This window comes from Narcine bancroftii, chromosome 12 (assembly GCF_036971445.1).
Source record: "Narcine bancroftii isolate sNarBan1 chromosome 12, sNarBan1.hap1, whole genome shotgun sequence".
Lineage (NCBI taxonomy): Eukaryota > Metazoa > Chordata > Chondrichthyes > Torpediniformes > Narcinidae > Narcine > Narcine bancroftii.
Window position 1 is genome coordinate 97,250,993 of NC_091480.1, and position 20,684 is coordinate 97,271,676.

Below are 20,684 nucleotides of genomic sequence, written 5' to 3' on the forward strand. Positions count from 1 at the left end.
TCAAGAAAACTGGATTAAAATGCCACGGTAACATATTTGTTATGATTCTATCAGAGGTATGTCTGTATTTCCATCCCCAGCACTGACAGTGATAGGAAGCAGTGCGAGATCCTCTTGGCCAGAAGATAAACCTTTATGCTGTCCAGCCGTTGCAATGAAACAGGCTTCCTTTCATTCTTCTTCTCCTGATGGTGACGACTCATGCTGTTCTCTTCAAGTGAACTGTCCTGCAGTCTGTGTGAGGCTGGGGATGGTTCGGGATCTGAGTTGGATCCTAACTGCAAGAGAGTTCCCTAGCAGCAAAGGTAATGGGGAGAAGATTGGGCAGTAGGGCTGCGTGGGGAAATGGATCAGCTCGTGATTGAATGGCGGGGCAGACTCGGTGGGCTGAGTAGCCTATTTTTGCTCCTATGTCTTATGGTCATGGTTAGAAGTAACACTACTGCTAGTTACTGAGTTTCTTCTTATTTGATGCTAAGAAGCAAACTGCTTTACTTTTCATGTCTTGGTGGGGGGGGGGGGGGTCCAACTTATGTCATGAGCTGGAAGACAAGCCATGCTGAGACTTTGTTAAATCTATTGAAGTTTATTGTCATCTGATTGTACAAGTATAACCTGATGAAACAGCGTTCTCTGGTCATCGGGGCAAAATATGCAGACACACATCCAAACATAACACACATACAGATAAACAATACATATGCAGGACAAGTATTCATATATACAAATAAATAAATAAATATTGTTTCATGGATATGAGAGTCTCGGAGGCTCAGTCTGAGCAGTTCCTTTGGTCGTTCAGCCTTCTCACTGCCCGTGGGAAGAAGCCGTTCCTCAGCCTGGTGGTGCTGGCTCTGATCTCTTGTTTGTCTTTTCCAATGGGAGCAGCTGAAAGATGCAGTGTGCAGTGGAAGGGGTCCTCAATGATGTTGCATGCCCTCTTCAGACAATGATCCCAGTCGATCACGTCAATGTGGGGGGGTGGGGGGGAGGGTGTGGGAAAGAGGGAGACTCCACTGATCCTCTCTGCCACTCTTATGGTCCAGTGGATTGACCTTGATCCATTTCTCTGTTGCAACTGTACCACACTGTGATGCAGCCGGCCAGGACACTCTTGATAGAGCTCCTGTAGAAGGTTGACATAAATGGGTTCTCTAACCTCAAGCACTGATGAGAGGGAGTTTCACTTGTGCCAGCAGAGTGGGTCTCTGACAATGTCCAGGTGAGAATGTGGGTAAGGCATCCAAGCAGTTGAGCAGAAACAATCTTGTTATTCTTGCTCAGGGGCACTTTCCATGAGGTTAGGGGTCAGCGGATAGTGATCTGGTTTCGGAATCCTGCTGGTCCTGTGCATCCTCCCTAGCCTGAGGACTGAGGTCAACCTTTGCCCACCCAAACACCTGGCTGAGATCAGCAGGCTCTGTTGCAGCTGGCAAACACTCTGCAACATTCCTCGCCTTGAAGAGACAGTACTACAACAGTTAACATAGTTACAGGAATGTAGATCAAAACCTCCAACACTGAACAGAGCTTATGAAAACTTTGCACTGTCGTGTTTAAGGAGGAGTGCTGAAGTCCCTGCTCAAAAGTTGCATCCCAAACGCATATCTTGAGATGCAGTTTAATGTATCGAGGAAAACTTTAAAAAGGATCCTTATCTTATCAACAACGGACTGATTGAAGTTTGGTTGCTTTTCTCATGAAGAAACAATGCCCATGTGACATATTGCTTTATAATTACTTTGGAATGAATATGTGAAATAATGAACATAAAAGACCTCCAAGTGAATAAAATAAATGCAAGTCAGAGAATAATCTCTCAAGATTTTGATAGTATTAAATGATAAGGTGTCCGTGATAATGTGCCATCCATTGCACTATGTATGTATCTCAGTTGTAAATCAGAGAATTATATAAAAAATGTGGGCCCTCTAACATCATATTTTAGTTGAATGCATCTTTCAACTTAACCGGTTAGTGTTGCAGTTAGCCAATGCTATTACAGCACCGGTGACCAAGGTTCAAATCCAGTGCTGTCTATAGGGAGTTTGTACATTTTCCCTTGGGACTTGCGTTTCTTTTCTCTGGGAGCTCCACCCTCCAAAAACATTTGGTCTGGTAGGTCAATTGGGTGTCATGGGTTTCAATGGCCAGGGCCTTGTTGTAAATAGAATTTAAAAATAAATTTTTCGGTTTTAATTTAGACATATAGCACACAGCGCCATGCTGCTTAAATACCCCAATTAGCCGACAAACATCTTACGTTTTGAACTTTGTGCAATGAAGTCTGTAGAAATATACATTTGCCTTTATTGTTTAGCTTAGCAGCCCAAACAGATATCATTGAGAATAAGGTTACAGGAAATCAACTCGTTATTGTGACACACTGGTTGTTTTTCTGTGAATGGACATGATCACTGTTCCATGCCCTCAGACTCAAGAGTCTGGGTTGTGTAGTTTCATTGTCTTTCAATTTCATCCACTGTTCTCCTGAAAGTGATGCTAAGCTGGGTGTAGTTCTACAGGTGACAGCCATGAATCATGTCAATGTCTACATCAGCCAAGCCCATTTCAACTCAGACACATTTTGAAAGGTGAGGCTCTGGGTAGCTAATGTCAGCAGAAACTCTGACTGATTTTGCCCCTCTCTTGAATTAAGTTTTGCCTGACCTAGTTGTAGCAAACAGCAATCTCTTCCCTTGCTGGGATTGAATGCCTCAGCTTGGACTAGAAGTCGGGCACTGGCAAATATCCAGGCCACCTAAAGCCACGTGTCCTTCCTTCATTTTAACTCACAAAAGTATTAGGTTGTATAAAAAAATCTTTGATATGTTAAACCTTTAAATCCTTTATAACTGATGACCTGGAGCAGATTTACCTTGGAAAATTCAATTAATCGATTTGCCCTTCTTTTAGAAGCTGAGTTGAAGACCAAGTGAAAGATTGATTTGTTTGATAACAGTGGACAACAACTTTTTTCAAAAGGTTCGCTTGCTGAAAAAAAATTGGGGATTGCGATAGACAACTTCAAGCTGAACACAAAGATAATTTCAGATTCGCTGTATCGTCTAGGGCAGGGGTGTCAAACTCAAATTCACAGAGGGTCAAAATTAAAAACTTCGACAAAGTCGTGGGCCAAACTAAATATTTATTGAAAATTTTCAACAACATCTGCATGTTTTCTCTTCTTTCAGCATATGTAATGTTAAACTTTTTCTTATTAAAATAAATGTTTAATAATAGTTTTGGTTAAACTCTTTGCAGAAGAAGCATTAACAAATGAGAAATAAAATATTCAATAAATAATATTTCTCTATAGCCTTTAAGCTCCTTTTAAATGTATTTTTTTCACAAGCCAACAAGTCAAAAAAATAACAACTTGCTTCAATGAAAATCCAATCTTTCAACGATGAACAGTCCAAAGTTAACCAAAGAAAATATTAATCCAAGCTTAGCTGTGATTTACTCTGATGCACCTGGGTCTAAACCAGATACTGGGCATCTCTTCTTAGATGCAAGTTCATCAAACTCTCGGGTCAGAGTTTGCCTCCCACCTGTCTTGAAAGGTCCTGTTTTCTGTCTTTCGTTTGGCCATTTTTCGTAAGGGGTTTATTACATGTGAGTTAGGCGACAGGTCGCAGATGTTAATGAAAGAGAGGAGGTGGGGGCGATTAGCGGGCTGACGGGCCGGTGCCAACGCATTTGCAAAGCATTCTGGGATTTGTAGTATTAACTGTGCATGCGCTATAATGGTGCGGCGGCCAGTGGGCCAGCTCTAATACATATTTGATATGATCTTGCGGGCCAAATATAATTATATCACGGGTCAAATTTGGCCCGCGGGCCTGAGTTTGACATGTGTGGTGTAGGAAGTGGGAGAAACATCAAATTAACTTTTTGTTGAATTTAAGACATTTCATCACATAATGATGTTCGTTCAACTGACCCAAAAACGTTTTGCTGCTGATTTTCATTTGTACTCAACATCTGATGCCCCTCATGTCAGTGTCCAACAATAGTCGGCCAGCACTGATAGATTCCATTTGCCCTGATACCATTTTCCCATGGTTGCAATGTCCTGGTGAAACCTTTCACCACGTTCGTCATAGGATCAGCAGGGAAGAAGACCAAGGGCGAAGGCAGAAAATGAATTTTCAGTGACATGTGGCACTTCGTGGTTTTGTCTGCTTGAAATAAACTTAAAATATGACGGGAAAATCACAAAAATAGGTTATATCGAAAAAAAAGTATGTCATAGGAACATTTTAAGGTAATTTTCGTGATCAGTAGCCAAAATTCCATGAAGTACGCCGAAAAGTGTTCGAGAAGCAAATACTTTGTTGTCCAATGCAATGGATATCTGGAAAGGCGCTAAAGTTGACAGTTTTATTTTTGGTTTCCACTTAAAGTTCTCATAACATAACTGTAAAACTCCAATGGGACATTTAGAGATTAAAAAGATTGTGACTTTTCTATTAGAGAACTGACTCTGGGGGAAGATCTAAATGGGATCGTTAAAATGACAAATGGTGTTGGGAGTGACAATGTTTCCATAACTGTGGGTCATACAGTACTTAGTTCACAGAGAAATTCAGGACCAAACTCTTCAACAGAGAATGGAGGTCACTACCTCAAAGATCAGTTGAGGGAATTAAGTAATCTAGATGCGATGACTGCAGTTACATTTTCAGTAACTTACCTGAAACATAACCGTGTTGCCTGCTCCATTTCTGTTGTGTGAATCATTTTGTTCTTTCGCCTGCAGGTTTTAAGGAGACTGCCTTTTTGTTTGCGATTTCTTCAGCGGGACTCACCCATTCACTGGCCAAGGCTTGTAGTTCAGGCCGCATGGAGCGTTGTACCTGCGACGAATCCCCGGACCTGGAGAACAAGGAGACCTGGCAATGGGGTGGCTGTGGGGACAACCTCAAGTACAGCATTAAATTCATCAAGCACTTCCTAGGGCAGAGGAAAACCAGCAAGGACCTGAGAGCCAGGGTTGATATGCATAATAGCAACGTAGGCATTAAGGTGAGCCACTGAATCTTTTCTGTGGGTTAGATTCATAATTACAGTAAAGCTCCAGATAAGCGTATTTTCTGGTTGCTTGAGACTTACTCTCGCAATGCCTACTGTTACACTGGCATTAAAAATAAAGAGTTAACGACAAAATTGCTTTAGTGTTTAAAAATCCTAGACTGGACTTACACTGAACAAACTTCACTTGCATAAATATATAAACCTTAAAGCATTTTACTTTATTTTCAGTCACATTTTTGAAAACATTTAACAGTTGCTCTATCTGCAGATACCTCCCCCTCCACAGAGCCGCACAAAAGACGAAAAATAACTTTATAGATAATTAACCCTCCCCTCTCCCAAGTTTACAGATAAAGTCTTTGACTGAGGCGACTCTTATTACTAAGCAGGGATAAGGAAACTCTTTAAATTAGTCGTCCCAATTGGCATCAACCAGTGACACTATTTTATTCAAACACAACTTTAGGAAACTCTTTAAATTAGTCGTCCCAATTGGCATCAAACACAACTTTATTCAAAAATACTTAACTTACATTTCAGGCTTGAGCCCTTCATCAAGATATCTTACTTGATGAAGGGCTCAAGCCTGAAATGTAGGTTCTGCATCTTTACCTTTGCTAATATAAAGGACACTGTTTGACTGCTGAGTTTCTCCAGCATGATGTGTTTTTACTTCAATTACTGCATCTGCAGACTTTTATGGTTCACTGAGTTTAGAAGATCATTCATTAGTCCTGGATGTAAGAAAAATTGAGTAACACTCTGTGAGGGAGGGAAGGGTTAGATTGATTGCGTAAGTTGAGATAGGATGTCACAACATCATGGGCTGAAGGGCCTATACTGTGCTATAATGTTCTATACTCTATGTATATCATAGGAAATGATGATTGTGGCTCAGTTTTGACAGTCCCAAGATTATATTATTTTTTAACTTTTTCTGCTATGATTGAGAAATCATTTTGCACTCGGACAAACACTTAAATTAACGGGGTTCAGTTGCCCCAAGAGGATGTTTTTCAAGATCCTGCAACTGAGAGAACTCCATTATGTCTGAACTATTACATGCCACAGATCAGGTCTTGCACAAGTTTTTCGAAAGGAAGATTGGGGGATCACGGGTGAAACATGAAAGTCTGCAGACGCTGTGATTGCAGTAAAAACACACAGAAATGCTGGAGGAAGTCAGCCGGTCTCGCTGCGCCCATAGGAGATAAAGCTATAAAGATAAAGGCTCTGATTAAGGGGATATGGAAATGGACCCTCTGAGTTGGGAAGGATAGGGCATCGATAAGGGAGGGGAATCGGGTGATGGATGTGATCAGTAGCATGCCAGGATAAGGTCAGGGTTGTGTTGGAGTGAAAGGTTGTTGTCCAATCTCAGTAAGGCTCGTTACTTTTACATTGACTCCCCCCCCCCCCCCCCACCCCCGTAACAAAACCCACCACCTGTTTCACTACCTGACATAGCCCCCACAGGGCCTTGGGCTTGGTTCGACAGGCCTTCTTTAATTAATGAGCACACCTTCCAGGTAAACCAAGATCACTTCATTGTGGGTTAGGTGCAATTATCCACATCAGCTGCAGACAAGACCCAGCAGGAAAATAATTATTTTGCAACATTTTCTTCAATAATCGTTATCACACACACACACACACACACACACACACACACACACACACACACACACACACACACACACACACACACACGCGCATTTGAATTTGTAGATAATATATGCTTGTCAATTCTTTTTTTACCAAATGCCATCAGCTTCTCTCTGAATTTGGATTCCCCTTGCCAAGTAATAATATTTTCACAAGCAGTTTGACCCATGCATTTGATAAAATCTCCCTCTTCAACTTCTCTCTTTTGAACCTTCCTTCTTTCTCTGATGACCAGGTGCACAGACAACCCCTGATACACCATGCTGATTTCTAGTACTCGTGACAACATAAAGGTCAGATCTTAGCCGCTGCAGCCTGCTCTGTGTAATTGTTATAGCTAGATGGAGCACAAAACCGGGGCTTTAGCACACTAAGTGTGCATCGATGAAAAACATCCTTTTACACCAATCTGACACCAAACCCAGTTTTTTCCTCCACATTCCATCAACTCCCACAGATTCTACTACACTCATCTTCACACAAGGGGAAATCCCCAGTGATCAATAAATTGACCAACCTGCACCTCTTTGTGATGTGGGAATAAATCGCAGGATGCAGAGGAAATCTACGGAGAGAATGTGTGAACTACACACAGACAGTGCCGTGTCAGGACTGAATTCAGGTCGCTTGCATTGTGACGTAGTGGCTCTACCAGCTTTGCTCCCAGAAAGCCTTCTGGGATGCCCACTCCTTTCTCCTCCTTGTGCAATGTGGGACACATTTTATGTATTTTCTGAATCATATTTTTCTGCACCCGGTGATCTTGTGGAGAAGGCAGAAAATTAGCTGACAGCCCGACGTTTTTCATTAAAATGAATGAAATGACGAGCATGTTGACCTCTGTGACTGACTTCCCAACCTGGGTCCACCTGCAAATTGGAAGAACAACACCTCATCTTCCGAATGGACACCCTCCAACATGATGGCATTTATATCGACTTCTCTGGCTTTCATTAAAACCCTCCCCCCTCACTTCTGTCCCCGTCGCTTTCCCCCAGCTCCGTCTCTCCCTTCTGTCTCCTTTCACACAAACATGATAAATTCTTACCTCATCCTTTATCATATCCTATAAACACCCTTTTGTTGGTCTGAATTCCTCTCTCAGCCAGCATTGCCTGAATTCTGAGACTTGCTGAGATTTCTTGCTTCTGGCTTATTCTTTGAAGAAGAGCTCAGGCCTGACACGTCAGCAAGATATATTTGCTTTTTATGAATGCTGAGTTTCTCCAGCATTTTGGAGTGTTTTTATTCCTGGCAGCTCCAGTCTATGTGCATTTATTCATGAGATCTACCCCTCCAACGAAGCACTGTGAACTTGAAGGTACACCTCGACAGTGAGGTCTCTGATCATTGCATGTTTTTTCTTGAATTGCTGCTCTCTAAGGAAGGAACAGTTTTGTAAGTCGGGTAGAGCCCTTCTCTCAGCATGGGCGGAGGTGGCTGTGTGGATCAAGATGCCAGAGGCGGGTACATGTACATGTACATTGAAAAGACATTTAGATAGGTGGGAAATAGACCAAACTCAGGCATCGGTAGACAACTTGGTCACCATGGACGTTGGGCCAAATGGCCTGTTTCCATGCTGTGTAACTCTATGACTTAATGGGCTCAGATTGTTTCTTAGGTTAGAAATGCAGCTGGTATGGGGCTACAAGTGTGACCCTGATTGCATGTAACATTCGCCAAAATGTTAGCTTTTTGTAAAAACAGATTAAAAAGAAAGACAATCTTAACATCATATGGAATTCCTAAAATCTTTGCTTGCTATTAGCTACATGTTGAATTTATTGTGTTTGAAGTGCATGGTTCTGAAGTAAACATGTTTCACCACTGACAGGGAGTCACGATCAAACTCTTTGCACGTCGCTTTAGAAAGTAATTAAAAGAAGTTTAACAAATATAAATTTCTTCCATTTGACAAGATTTATCGAGAGCAGAAAATTTCCCTTGAGGTTAAATAATTCTATGTTATACTGTGTCTAATCAGATACAACTTCTTACCATAAATTAACAAAAGATTCCATGCCAGAATCACCAAAAGCAAATTTCATCCTTTTGCATTGGTTGCATCCGCCAGGCACCTAAAAACAAATAAGAGTAGGACACAAAGGTGAGCAGGTTAGCAACCAGCCTGGTAAGAAACATTGCCTGAAGTCTATTTACTGACTAAATGCAAAGGGCTGCAAATGAGGAATTAATCAGGATAAAGTATGTTTATGCAGAGAGAGTAAAGCTTTGCAATGCTTTTAGAAACCAGAGATGATCACTTAAGCTGTGAAGCTCATTAGATTCTCCAATACTTGATATGAAGATTGCACACAGACTCACCAAAGTTATACCTGTTCAAACTACCCTTACCTGAACAAAGGTAAACATATGAAAGTTCACTTCAAATGCAATTTAGATTTTTGAAGGAACTTTCTTCGTGTTTTTTTCAGTTAATGCTTTGCTCATAGTTTAATGCCTTGTTAAAATAGAACCATTCATGATGAATAAATTAAGCAAAAGTATGATAAAATTGGAAATGCATAATTATTAAAGTAATCTAATTTTAGAAATCATATTGTTAATTTGATTTTCAGCATTCATTTTGTGTTCATCACTTTTATGGTTTTTAGACTGCGATGTCAGGAAAATTGTGGAAAAAATGAACGTAATTACTGCCCATGAGGTCGTTCACACTGGACGCCTTTTAGACAACAGTCCCGGTGGTTGGACGTTCAGTCAATGAATTTTTCCCCAGTATGATTTACACTGTAGGCTTCGTCCAAAAACTTGTAGGGAGCCCTGCAGGATAAATCGCGGAGCAGGAATTGACTCCAAATTCCTGCACATTCCTTTTTTAGGCTCCCCATGTAGCAGCAAAATTCCTTGATTGTGCCATTACATGCCTGCAGTCTAAAAACCATAATTGAGACAGATTACTGTTGGATGGTAAATTGTTTTTACTTCCTGGTTCATCTGTGGCTACAATGGGCTTTGAGATCAGATAAAGCACAGATCTACCGTACACCTAACCCATGTACTTTGCTTGATATTTTAAACCACATTTGAAACAACATTTCTGTTCATACAGAACATTGACTTTGTTCCACTCTGTTCTTTTCCATTTTACGAACAAAAATGATTCTCAATTTCCCAAAATTCTGTAGACCCCGTGGTTGAAGTAAAAAACACACAATGCTGTAAAAGCTCAGCAGGTCAAACAGTGCCCTTTATGTAGCAAAGGTAAAGATACATGATAGAATTTCCCAATGTAAAATTCCCAATTTAATTTTTGTAGTAGATTTAGATGATGAGTATCTTAATACAGTACTGATTTAATTGCAGTGAAGAATTCTGTATCATTTTCTCTATTGCACAAAGGAGTGAGCATTTTAATCTATTCCTGTCAGCTAGATTCAAAAACGTTCACGTTGACTGCATCACCCGAGGCAAATAGTTTCAGGATTTAGTCTGACTGAATTTGAAAATCTTTATAGAATCAAAGTTGAGGCATTTTTCCTTGAACATTGAGAAGAAATTACTCTTTTAACATGATAAAAAATAATTTGTGTACATTTTGAGGTTTAACCACGATCTGGCAAGATTATAATAATATGTTTAGATGTCATTGATCTGCCTTGACTTGTGCTTGTTAAATTATGTGGAATAGATTGAGTTCACAAATGGCGTGCTAAATGAAAAGCCCTAATTTTCAAGCAGAATACAACTTTTGATTAATTGCTTATTTTCTGATATATCTTTTAACTTAAGTTCAAGCAAAGTTAACTCCAGAACAATGAAAGAATAATGATCAGCTTTATCTAGAAAAGGAATAAAACACCAAAGTCTGCACACATTGTGACTGGAGAAACTCAGCAGGTCAAACAATGCACTTCATATTGCAGCGATAAAGATACAATAACCAATGTTTTGGGCTTGAGGCCTTCGTCAAGGTATGAACAAAATGTAGCTAGGTGCTCGAACAAAATAGAGGGGGGAAAGGGCAGGGAGAAGAGCAGAGACCCACAGGCAGGAGGTAATAGGTGGATAAGGGAGTGAGGGCACCGCAGCGAGCAGAGGGAGGAGCGATGGCTCTGTGAATGGAGAGGGAAGGGGGGTGGAGAGCTGGAGGAAAGAAGACAGAGGGACGGGAGAGAGGGAGAATGAGGAGTAGGAAGCAGAAACTGAAGAAGTCGATGGCATCCAGTTGGAGAGTGTCCAGACGGAATATTAGATGTTGCCCCTCCAATTTACAGATGGGCTGGGTTGGCAATATAAGGCCATGGACAGAGACATGTTGGTGCGAGAGTGGGGCGTAGAACTGAAATGGTTGGCCTCTAGGAGATCCCTGTCACTGAGCAAAGGTGCTCAGTGAAGTGATCTCCCAGTCTGCATCCAGTCTCTCTGATGTAGAGGAGATCACTACAGGACCACTAGATGCAATAGAAGAGGAATCTAGAAAAAGAAGGTGAAGTGAAGGAGCTTATTTCCCTGTCGAGTAAAGCAGGTGAAAGCAGATCATCTGCACATTTTACTCCCTTCCAGAATTTATTTGATTTAATCTGGAGAGGAGTCAGGACATTGCTGTTTGTTTGAAATTTGCATTGTTGCACAAAGGTAACACTACCTTCATGGTGCATGATTGAAGTATCTTGACACAAGAATGAGTTGTCACATTGTAGGGCAATATCATGGAACAGAAATTAGCCTTACTGCCTCTCAGCTCCAGTTCAATCATGATCTTAGATGGTCTCTGTGTGGAGTTCACTGTGCGGCCTTCATTAATCAAAGTATTGAGTATAGGAGTTGGGATGTTAAGGTAAAATTGTATAAGACATTGGTGAGGCCAAATTTGGAGAATTGTATGCAGTTTTGGTCACCTAACTACAGGAAAAATATCAACGTTTGAAAGGATGCAGAGAAGATTTACTAGGATGTTGCCCGAACTTCAGGCACTGATTTACAGGGATAGGTTAAACAGATTATGACTTTATTCCTGGAGCATATAAGAATTAGGGGAGGTTTGACAGAGGTTTTTAAAATTATGAGGGGTCTAGACAGAGAAAATATAGGTAAGCTTTTTTCATGTGGGTAGGTGAGATACCATCCAGCACACATGGGTTAAGGGTGAAAGGGAAAAGGTTTAGAGGGAACATTGTTGGCGGGGGGAGGACTTGTTCACACAGAGAGTAGTGGGAATGTGGAATAAGCTACCAGCTTAAGTGGTGAATGTGGGTTCATTAATTTTTAAGAAGAATTTGGAGGTACGCGGATTGGAATGGTATAGAGGGCTATGGTTGGGGTGCAGGTCAGTGGGACTAAGGAGAATAATAATTTGCACATGCTAGAAGGGCCTGTTTCTGTGCTGTATTTTTCTATAGTTCTATGTTCCATGGTTCACTGATTATCCCTTTAAATGTGTCGGAATCCTTCTGTTGCCTCCCACATCTCAAAGATATGCTTGAAAGATAATTGGCTATGTGAGCTAAGGGATTTTAATTAAGGTGATTGTAAATTACTCCTCATCTGTAAGGTGGGGGTGGGTGAGAGGAACGGGAAGAGTGCAGAAGGTTGTGGGCTGAAGGGCTGTTTGACTCTGGACTTTGTGACACTACCATGGTCATTTCCCAGATGTCCCATCATATGGACATTAGGAAGAATACAATCAGAAAATATCATGAGACTAATGAGGTTACTTCATCAAGCACCTAATTGTGAATGCCTCATTTGATCAGCAGGCGATGAATTATTTAATAATAGATTGATGTATGAGAATTCGATGTAATAATTTCTTGATCCCAGAGGTGATTCAGTAAAAAATCCACTGTATGACCTGATGGAATTTCTACTCTATTGAATTCCCATGATCCAGCAAGCCTAAAATGCACTGGATGTTCCATCATTTCATCCTTTACCATTCTATATATTAAGCCAGCCTCTCAGATGGTCATCTATTTGGAGGTCAGAGAACATACAGAAGAATCTGAATCAATGATCTATCTGAGCTAAGGAATGATATTAACACAAAATCAGAAAATCAAAAGATATAGGTGTAGAAGGAGGTCCATTGGTCCATTGAGTATGCTCTGCCAATTTAATGATAGTTAGAATATATAGTTATTTATTATGTAAAATGCAAATATAAAATCAAACATATATAAAACACTAATATATCATATTTATTTATTTATTAAATACCGATATATTTACAAAATAAACAATTGAACAATACAATTATATCATGTGAAATTCATTTAAAAACATTGGAAAAAGATTTCAAATAAGAACATCATTCAAAGGTCCAACGCACACTGGTAAAAGCGTCGTAAAACGTAACATCAAAACAAAAAGAAAAAACTCCAACCCAAAATAAAGGAAAGAAAGTAAAAAAAAAGTTAAATGTTCTTTTCCAATGAATTATAAGTATATTTTTTTTTAAAAAAGGACAAAGTTTACAATTGTCTTTCCTTCTTTTCTCATTCTGTAAGAATTTTTATCAGAAGTTGTATTATTCAGGGTTGAGCAGAGCCATTATCTGTTATATTATCCCATTTAAACGGAAACCTAAACTAACTAAAAAAAATGAAACCCACCCACCCCCTCACAGCTCAAAACCCTGCCCACTGAGCAGGGTTCAGAAAAGATATGTGGAAATCAAGTAACATCAACCTGGAACTCGACAGCACAGAACCAAAGCACTTTGACTGTCTTAAACCTTTAGACCATGGCAATTGTCCACAAATGGGCCCCACATCTTTTGAAAGTTAATTTTTGAATCTTTAATGTAATATCTAATATTTTCCAAACGTGTGTGTGTGTGTGTGTGTGTGTGTGTTTGTGTGTTTGTGAAGGAGCAGTAATGACTTTCCATTTAATCAGGATTCCATATGATGAAATTCGACTTTGAGTTGGAGTCAATAAGACTTCATCGTCTTCAAATACTCTGAATAGAGCAATTAAAGGGCAAGGTTCTAATTTGACCTTAAGAATCACCAATAATGTTTGAATTTCCAAAATTTTTCTAAACTAGAGCAAGTCCAGAACATATGGATCAAAGAAGCCTCAGCAATTTTGCATTTACCACATAGAGAATTTATATCTGAATAAAAACGAGACATTTTAACTTTGGACATATGTACTCTCTGGACTCCTTTAATTGCAACAAACAGTTTCATGCACAAAAGGAGCCAGTATTAATCAAATTACATAAAGAGTCCCAAACCACAATTATAGAAAAAACAGGCACAAAATGTATACAATAAAAATCTACAATTTTATACCATTAAATGATGTTATTGTTGATGTTCTACTTTGAAAAACACATGCACTTTTGATGTCAGATCAATAAAAATTAATGGACCTCGGTGTGTCACATGGAACATGCAATGAGTGGCCAGCAAGTATAGATGAGCAACTTACCTGCCTATTCACATGATTTTATCTCTTCCAGGCTGTGAAAAGTGGTTTGAAGACCACTTGTAAATGCCATGGAGTATCTGGATCATGTGCAGTTCGAACCTGTTGGAAACAGCTCTCATCTTTTCATGACACAGGCAAGTTTCTCAAGCTCAAGTATGAAACAGCTGTTCGAGTCCATAGTGTCACCAATGACGCCACAGGTGAGACTGAGCTCATCAGCCCCAAGAAGCACAGCTACACCTTAAAGAATCACATCCCAAGGACTACAGATCTTGTTTACATTGAGGACTCCCCAAGTTTCTGCCGACCAAGTAAATACTCTCCTGGGACCGCAGGCAGGGTGTGTTCAAAGGAGACAAACTGCGAGAGTATGTGCTGTGGACAGGGTTACAACACCCAAAGTCTCCTGGTGCACAGACCCTGCCATTGCCAAGTGCAGTGGTGCTGCTATGTGGAGTGTCAGCAATGTTCTCAAAGAGAGGAGATCTACACCTGCAAACACTAACCAGAATAGGGTAAGGCAACAAGGGAAACACAGTGAAGGAAAGACCAAGGGCACTGACGACAGAACTTAAACTATGGCTTATATGCCTATTCTGAGACAAGGTCATGCAACTCCTGAGAAGGAAGATTTTAGAGCTAGGCCTCATTGAACATGTTATTCCAAATGTCGGTTTATTTAGATGATTTTAGCTGAATCAACATCCAAGCTTTAGAAGAGTGGAACTGAGCTTTCAAGTTGACAGGTATTGCAGGTCAAACTGAAGGAAATTACGTACAACTCCTTCAATTAAGTTAAAGAGTGACTAGTAAACAAATAACGGTCCACAATGGTCATTTCACTAATTAAATATGTTTTCTTTGAAAGTGTGGGCGCAGTGCTGGAGTGCAGGTGAAACTACTTGTGATCTTTCGGCCAGTTCTATAAAAGTGTGCAAACAAAGCACCCTGTGGGGCAGGGTATGAGAGGGAATGTGTAACTTCCTGTGCCGTCATTGTTCGAAGGAATCTACATCTTTCAGCCAGATTGATGGAGGTTTGTTGTTTAACCTTTGTGCAGGTTTTGGACCAACATGCCCCCAAGATAGCATTAACCTTTCTCAAGGTTTGTTCCTGAGTTCCTTCCCCTTTCCTGCCACTCAGTCATCTACAGAGCATTCCGTGAGTGACATGTATACGCAGTTGGCAATTTTCTTGGAGGCTGCAGAACCCTGGACACTTGTCACAAATTCATGTCAGTAAATTGATTGGATTAACATATTTTCTAAAGTATTTAGTGAAAAATCCCTCACAGTCTTTAACTGTCAAAAAATATTTTCCTTTAACCACCTTGACCCAATCCTTGTAGCATAAGAGTAAATAGAGGTTTTAAGCTAATGTATCATTTACAGAAGAGTCAAGACTGGAAGATGTCTTGTGAATGTAACAAACAAGCTGCCACTGTGGTCACTAAAACCTACCATTCACTATCTTCGTTTCTTCCTCAATTCTTTTCTCCAATCACCTTCCATTTTGGAATGACACAATCCTTTGGAAGTGAGCTTTCTAGTTGAATTGCCCATTTCCCCCATTTTTAAATTCATGCCATCATTTCAAAGAACAATTTACAGACGACCATTGCCAATTTCCTACTTTATCCTGAGAAAATAACGTCCTTTTTACCTAAAACAGAAACTGGAACTTCTGGCAGCGCATATGTATTGAATCAAATCTTCCTCTGCGATGTCTACACGGTAAACTGAACTAAATAATGGATTGTTTCAACAGATCCTGCTATCAATGCAAATTCAATGACAATATCTTTGAGATAATCTCACCCAGTGGATTATGAATCAAAACTCAATTTGTAAATATTGTTCCAGTCAAATGCAAGAGAAGCAGGAGACACTTTGGGAACCTTTCCCTAATCACTTAATAAATAATTGAAATCATGGATATAGACAGGCTAACAAAGCTAATGACATCAGATCAAGATTATAGCATTTCGGACAATTAAGGTATATTATTTAAATATATTTGGTGCATGTCTATAATGTAAATATTGATCTTTATTTTACAATTTTTATGACTACTGTAAGAAAGTTTATTTTTTAATCTAAACTGGAATAGGTGCATTTCTACTAACACCCTAGTTTAGGAAATAACTTTGTCCTGAATACTAATGGTAACTTTGAAAAATTTTGCATCAAGGTGTTCTTTGACTTAAATAAGTATCTGGCACATAGCAGAGATGTACATATTTTATATTTTACATCAATCTAGTGACATTAATTATATTCTTCACATTGTCTTTGCATTTTCAATATGTTTGCTAAGCATTCGAAGGTACTTTAACAAAACATTGTGTATGGGCCACTATTGTTACATCTGTAAGGAAGCTTGGCCTACCCAAGTCAGAGTTGTGGAAATAATGGTTGGTAAGAAATGGAAAATGAAAATAAAAAGCCCCTGCAGATTCTGGAAATCTAAAATAAAACCACAAAATTATGGAAATGCTCAGTAGGTCCAGTAAGAAAGCAAAGAGTTAAAGTTGAACACCCTTTGTCAGAACGGTCAGTTCCGATGAAGGACTTACAACTTGAAATGTTGACTCCTTTTTCCTTGACCTGCTGAGTATTTCCAGGATTTTTAGTTGCTATGGAGTGTTTGTTCAGTCAACTTAGGCTCGGAGTGAGATCTTTATTCTTAATTTAGATGGACAGCATGGTAACAGGCCCATCCGGCCCACGAACCCGTGCCACCAAAATAGATAATTAACCTACAATCCCTCTAGCTTCTGAAGGGTGGGAGGAAACTGGAGCATCTGGTGGAAACTCATGGAGATAGGGGGAGAATTTACAAACTCCTTACAGACCGCGCCGCACACGAACCTGGGTCGCTGGCGCTTCAATAGCATTGTGCAACCTTGCCGTCCCTACTGTGGATCTCAGGACATCAATGATTCAAGTTGACCAGTGAGATATAACTTTCAAAAATAACTCACTCAAAAGGAAATTTGATACAATACCATCCCAAAAAAAACCCCACCAAAAAATGATTTTTTTTTGTTAGGATGGAATAGTAAGGGTTATGGAAACACAACTGTATCTGATGTTAATAAACATATCAGCTGGGGAGTGACTGAGGAGTGACATGATAGAGACAAATGGTGACTGTCGAGATTCTATGGCTTTGTTTTGGGGAAGAAAGATGAGAATCCACAATATTGGAATTTCATTTACAGATTAAAAGGCAGAAGGCTCACAAGACCTGAACTGGATCAACCCATTCCTTCCCTGACAATATATTAGTCATATTGGGAAGCCCGATGACACCTTGTGAATTCATTTGCCTCCCTTTGACACCATCAGTTAGAGTTCACTGTAGATCAATGGAAATCTGATTCAATCATCAGGGATTTAAGATTTATTCTGGCTAGTTTCAACTCTGAATAAAGAACACAAGATCCAGAGAATACTACAGCACAGAAAACAGGCAATTTGGCCCTTCTAGTCTGTGCCAAAAAAAATTCCGCTAGTCCCACTGACCTCTACCCTCCAGACTTCCCCCATCCATGTATCTATCCAATTTATTCTTAACAGTTAAGAGTGAGCCTGCATCTACCAATTCAGATGGCAGCTTGTTCACTCCCGCCACTCTCTGAGTGAAGAACTTCCCCCTAATGTTCCCTTAAACCTTTCCCCTTTCACCCTAAAGCCATGTACTCTTGTATTTATGCAACACCCCACATTAAATTCCATCTGCTGTTTTCCAGCCCATTTTTCCAGTGGGTCTAGTTCCCTCTGCAAGCTATGAAAGCCTTCCTCGCTGTTCACATCTTCCCCAATCTTAATGTCATCAGCAATGTCGCTGATCCAATTTACCACATTGATACAGACAACAACAAAACAAAGGTCCCACCAATGATCCCTGAGGCACACCACTAATCACAGGCCTCCAGTCTGAGAAGCAATCATCCATTACCACTTTCTGTCTTCTTCCATTCAGCCAATTTCGAATCCAGTTTACCTCTCTATGGATACCTAGTGTCTGAACCTTCTGAACTAACCTTCTATGTGTGACCTTGTCAAAGGCCTTATTTTGATCATGCATTTATTTGGATATAATAGCACTTTATAACTTAGTCAGGCCAAAGATTATTGGTTAAACATAGTGAGTGGTTGATTCCGGGGAGAATGTTGAGTTGATTAATTGATTTCAGACCATAGTGGTTTAGACAAAAGCCTGAGGTAGATTAAGAGACATATACCCAATGTGAGTCTTGTGCTTTATTCTGGCTAGATCAGTAAAGATGGGCCAAATGACTTCCTACATCTGTTTTGATCAGCGTATGTTCAGCTACCTGATCAATGCAATAATAAAATGTTTAAAGAACCGTCGTGACTCCTACTGGGAGTGAGAAAAAGATAATCCAAGAAATTTCATTTTGGCAAATTTCAGACAATAATCTGATCCATGAGAGGAAATCAAAGATTTTAGCTCCAAGTTTGATTCTCCAAACTAGATTACAGTGGGAGAGCATTCACCGCCCCCTCCCTCCCCCCCCCCCCCCCACCCCCACCCCCTCCACCTTGTAATCTTTGCTGGCATTCTTCATTTAAATTCTACTCTAATCCTAGATTTTTATTCTTTCTCTAAATTATTTTACATTACTTATCATTTTATCTACTTGTCAAAATCACCTTTAGATGCTGTCATGTATTTGGCTCATTAGGGCAGTCACATTTATTCCAATTAATTTCCATTATTTTTCCAAATTAGGCTTTGCATAAGTGGAGATTTAGGCAAATGTGTCATTCTCTATTCAGTGCTTGACATATGGCTCAAACACACAGAGATGATTTGATCATTCTACTGAAGCAGCTTTGAACTTCGTCTAAGTTGGGACATTGGAGTAATGAAAAGAGTTACAGATGGCATGATTTATTTAAGTTGTTGACTTGTTTGTTAAATGTTAACATTAAAGCATTTATGTACAGCATGGCTGCGGTACACAGGGCTGATGGTATGACCAAGTTTTGTTCCCCGTTATTTTACAGTAAAACACACAAGTGACATTTAAGTTTAAATTTTCTTTCTCTATCGGGGAGACTTCCACACTTTGTGAAGTGCATGATGTTTCTTTTACGAGTATTCATGCTTATTTAATTCTGTGTATTTTTTTAGCCTGATTAATAAATATCCTGTCTGTTATATTAACACAGCATTCAACCTATTTAAAATATATTTTTTGAATCAATTCAGTACAATCACTGCAAAATTACCACCCATTTATGTAATCTAGTCATGGGCCAAAATGGCCTGTTATGTCTAAATTAAATTAAAACTCGAGAGAACATGATAGTGAGACAGACTGGAATTGATCACAAGCACATTAAGGTGTGCAGTGAAAATAATGCAGAAAGGAAAGTAGAAGAAAGAACAGCTGGTTAATTGCCAATTAAAATGAACCATAATTTGAATACTGTAGGTCACAGTGGATCACTGACATTGGTCAGAGAGCAGGCTGAACACAGCTTAGAATTGGCAATGAAACACTGAAGTTATTTACATCTGGAGCTCCATCATTAGGAAGTCCTAAAGAGAGAGATTTTTTTTGAGAAAGCTTCTTTATCTATCTCCTTATAAATCCATTGGCAAGGTTCAGTGATGCACTGTGACTTATTTTATAGGCTCAATCGATGCAAACTCAATGAACCATAAAGGAACAAGAACAGACCCCATTGCTTTATTAATTTATCTGTTGATGTTCTAAGGGAAAGTAAAATTATTTTTCTACCTCATGTGTACAGCCTGTAGGTAAATAAAATCTTAAAGTGTATTTAAATTATTTATCATCTTTATATATCAAAAAGAGAAAATCCTTTTGGATCACTTTGGGCAGCGAAAGTACATTAATCACGTGGTTAATGTGTATTCTATCTGCTTTTTATATGTTGTTATTTATACGTTGTTTCATGATGGATGAAAAGCAGGTTTCATGCAATATATAGAACAAGTTGCACTAATGTTTCTCAGCTTTCTGGTGGCATTGATATCATTAAAATGACAACTTTGAAAGATGTTTGCCACTGTGTCCTAACTCAGTCAAGTTTATTGTCATCTGATTGCACAAGTACAACCCAATTTAACAATGATCTCCGGTACTCGGTGTAAAACATGCAGACATAAAACAAGATACAACACACATGCAGGCAAACAATACATGTGCAGGATAAGTATTAATATATACAAATAAATAATTAAATAATGTTTAATGAATATGAGGGTCCCAAATGGTGAGTGTGAGCAGTTCCTTTGGTCGTTCAGCATTCTCACTGCCCGAGGCAAGAAGCTGTTCCTCAGCCTGGTGGTGCTGGCTCTGACCCTCCTGGATCTTTCCCGATGGGAGCAGCTGAAAGATGCAGTGTGCAGTGGAATGGGTCCTCAATGATTTTGTGTGTCCTCTTCAGACAATGATCCTAGTAGATCACGTCGATGGGGCGGAGGGAGACTCTCTGATCCTTCCTCCGTCGCTTATGAACCTATGGATTGACCACTGATCTATTTCTCTGCAGCAACCATACCACACAGGG

At 39.6% G+C, this 20,684-nt stretch overlaps 1 protein-coding gene and 1 long non-coding RNA gene across 2 annotated transcripts in view; one reads left to right on the top strand and one right to left on the bottom strand.

Annotated features, from left to right (window-relative positions):
• Positions 1-20,154, top strand: part of wnt9b (wingless-type MMTV integration site family, member 9B) — a 32,430-nt gene extending 12,276 nt beyond the window's left edge. Inside the window, exons 3-4 of the mRNA XM_069905059.1 lie at positions 4,766-5,031; positions 14,141-20,154. Coding sequence (XP_069761160.1) covers positions 4,766-5,031; positions 14,141-14,614 — 740 coding nt within the window. The 3' untranslated portion in view covers positions 14,615-20,154. The remainder of the gene's footprint in view (positions 1-4,765; positions 5,032-14,140) is intronic.
• Positions 4,445-8,787, bottom strand: LOC138746726 (uncharacterized). Its single transcript, XR_011347068.1, has 3 exons — positions 8,707-8,787; positions 6,499-6,618; positions 4,445-4,881 (listed from the first exon to the last, which is right to left on the bottom strand). It is a non-coding gene; the product is annotated as an uncharacterized lncRNA (long non-coding RNA).
• Positions 20,155-20,684: the final 530 nt, after the last annotated feature.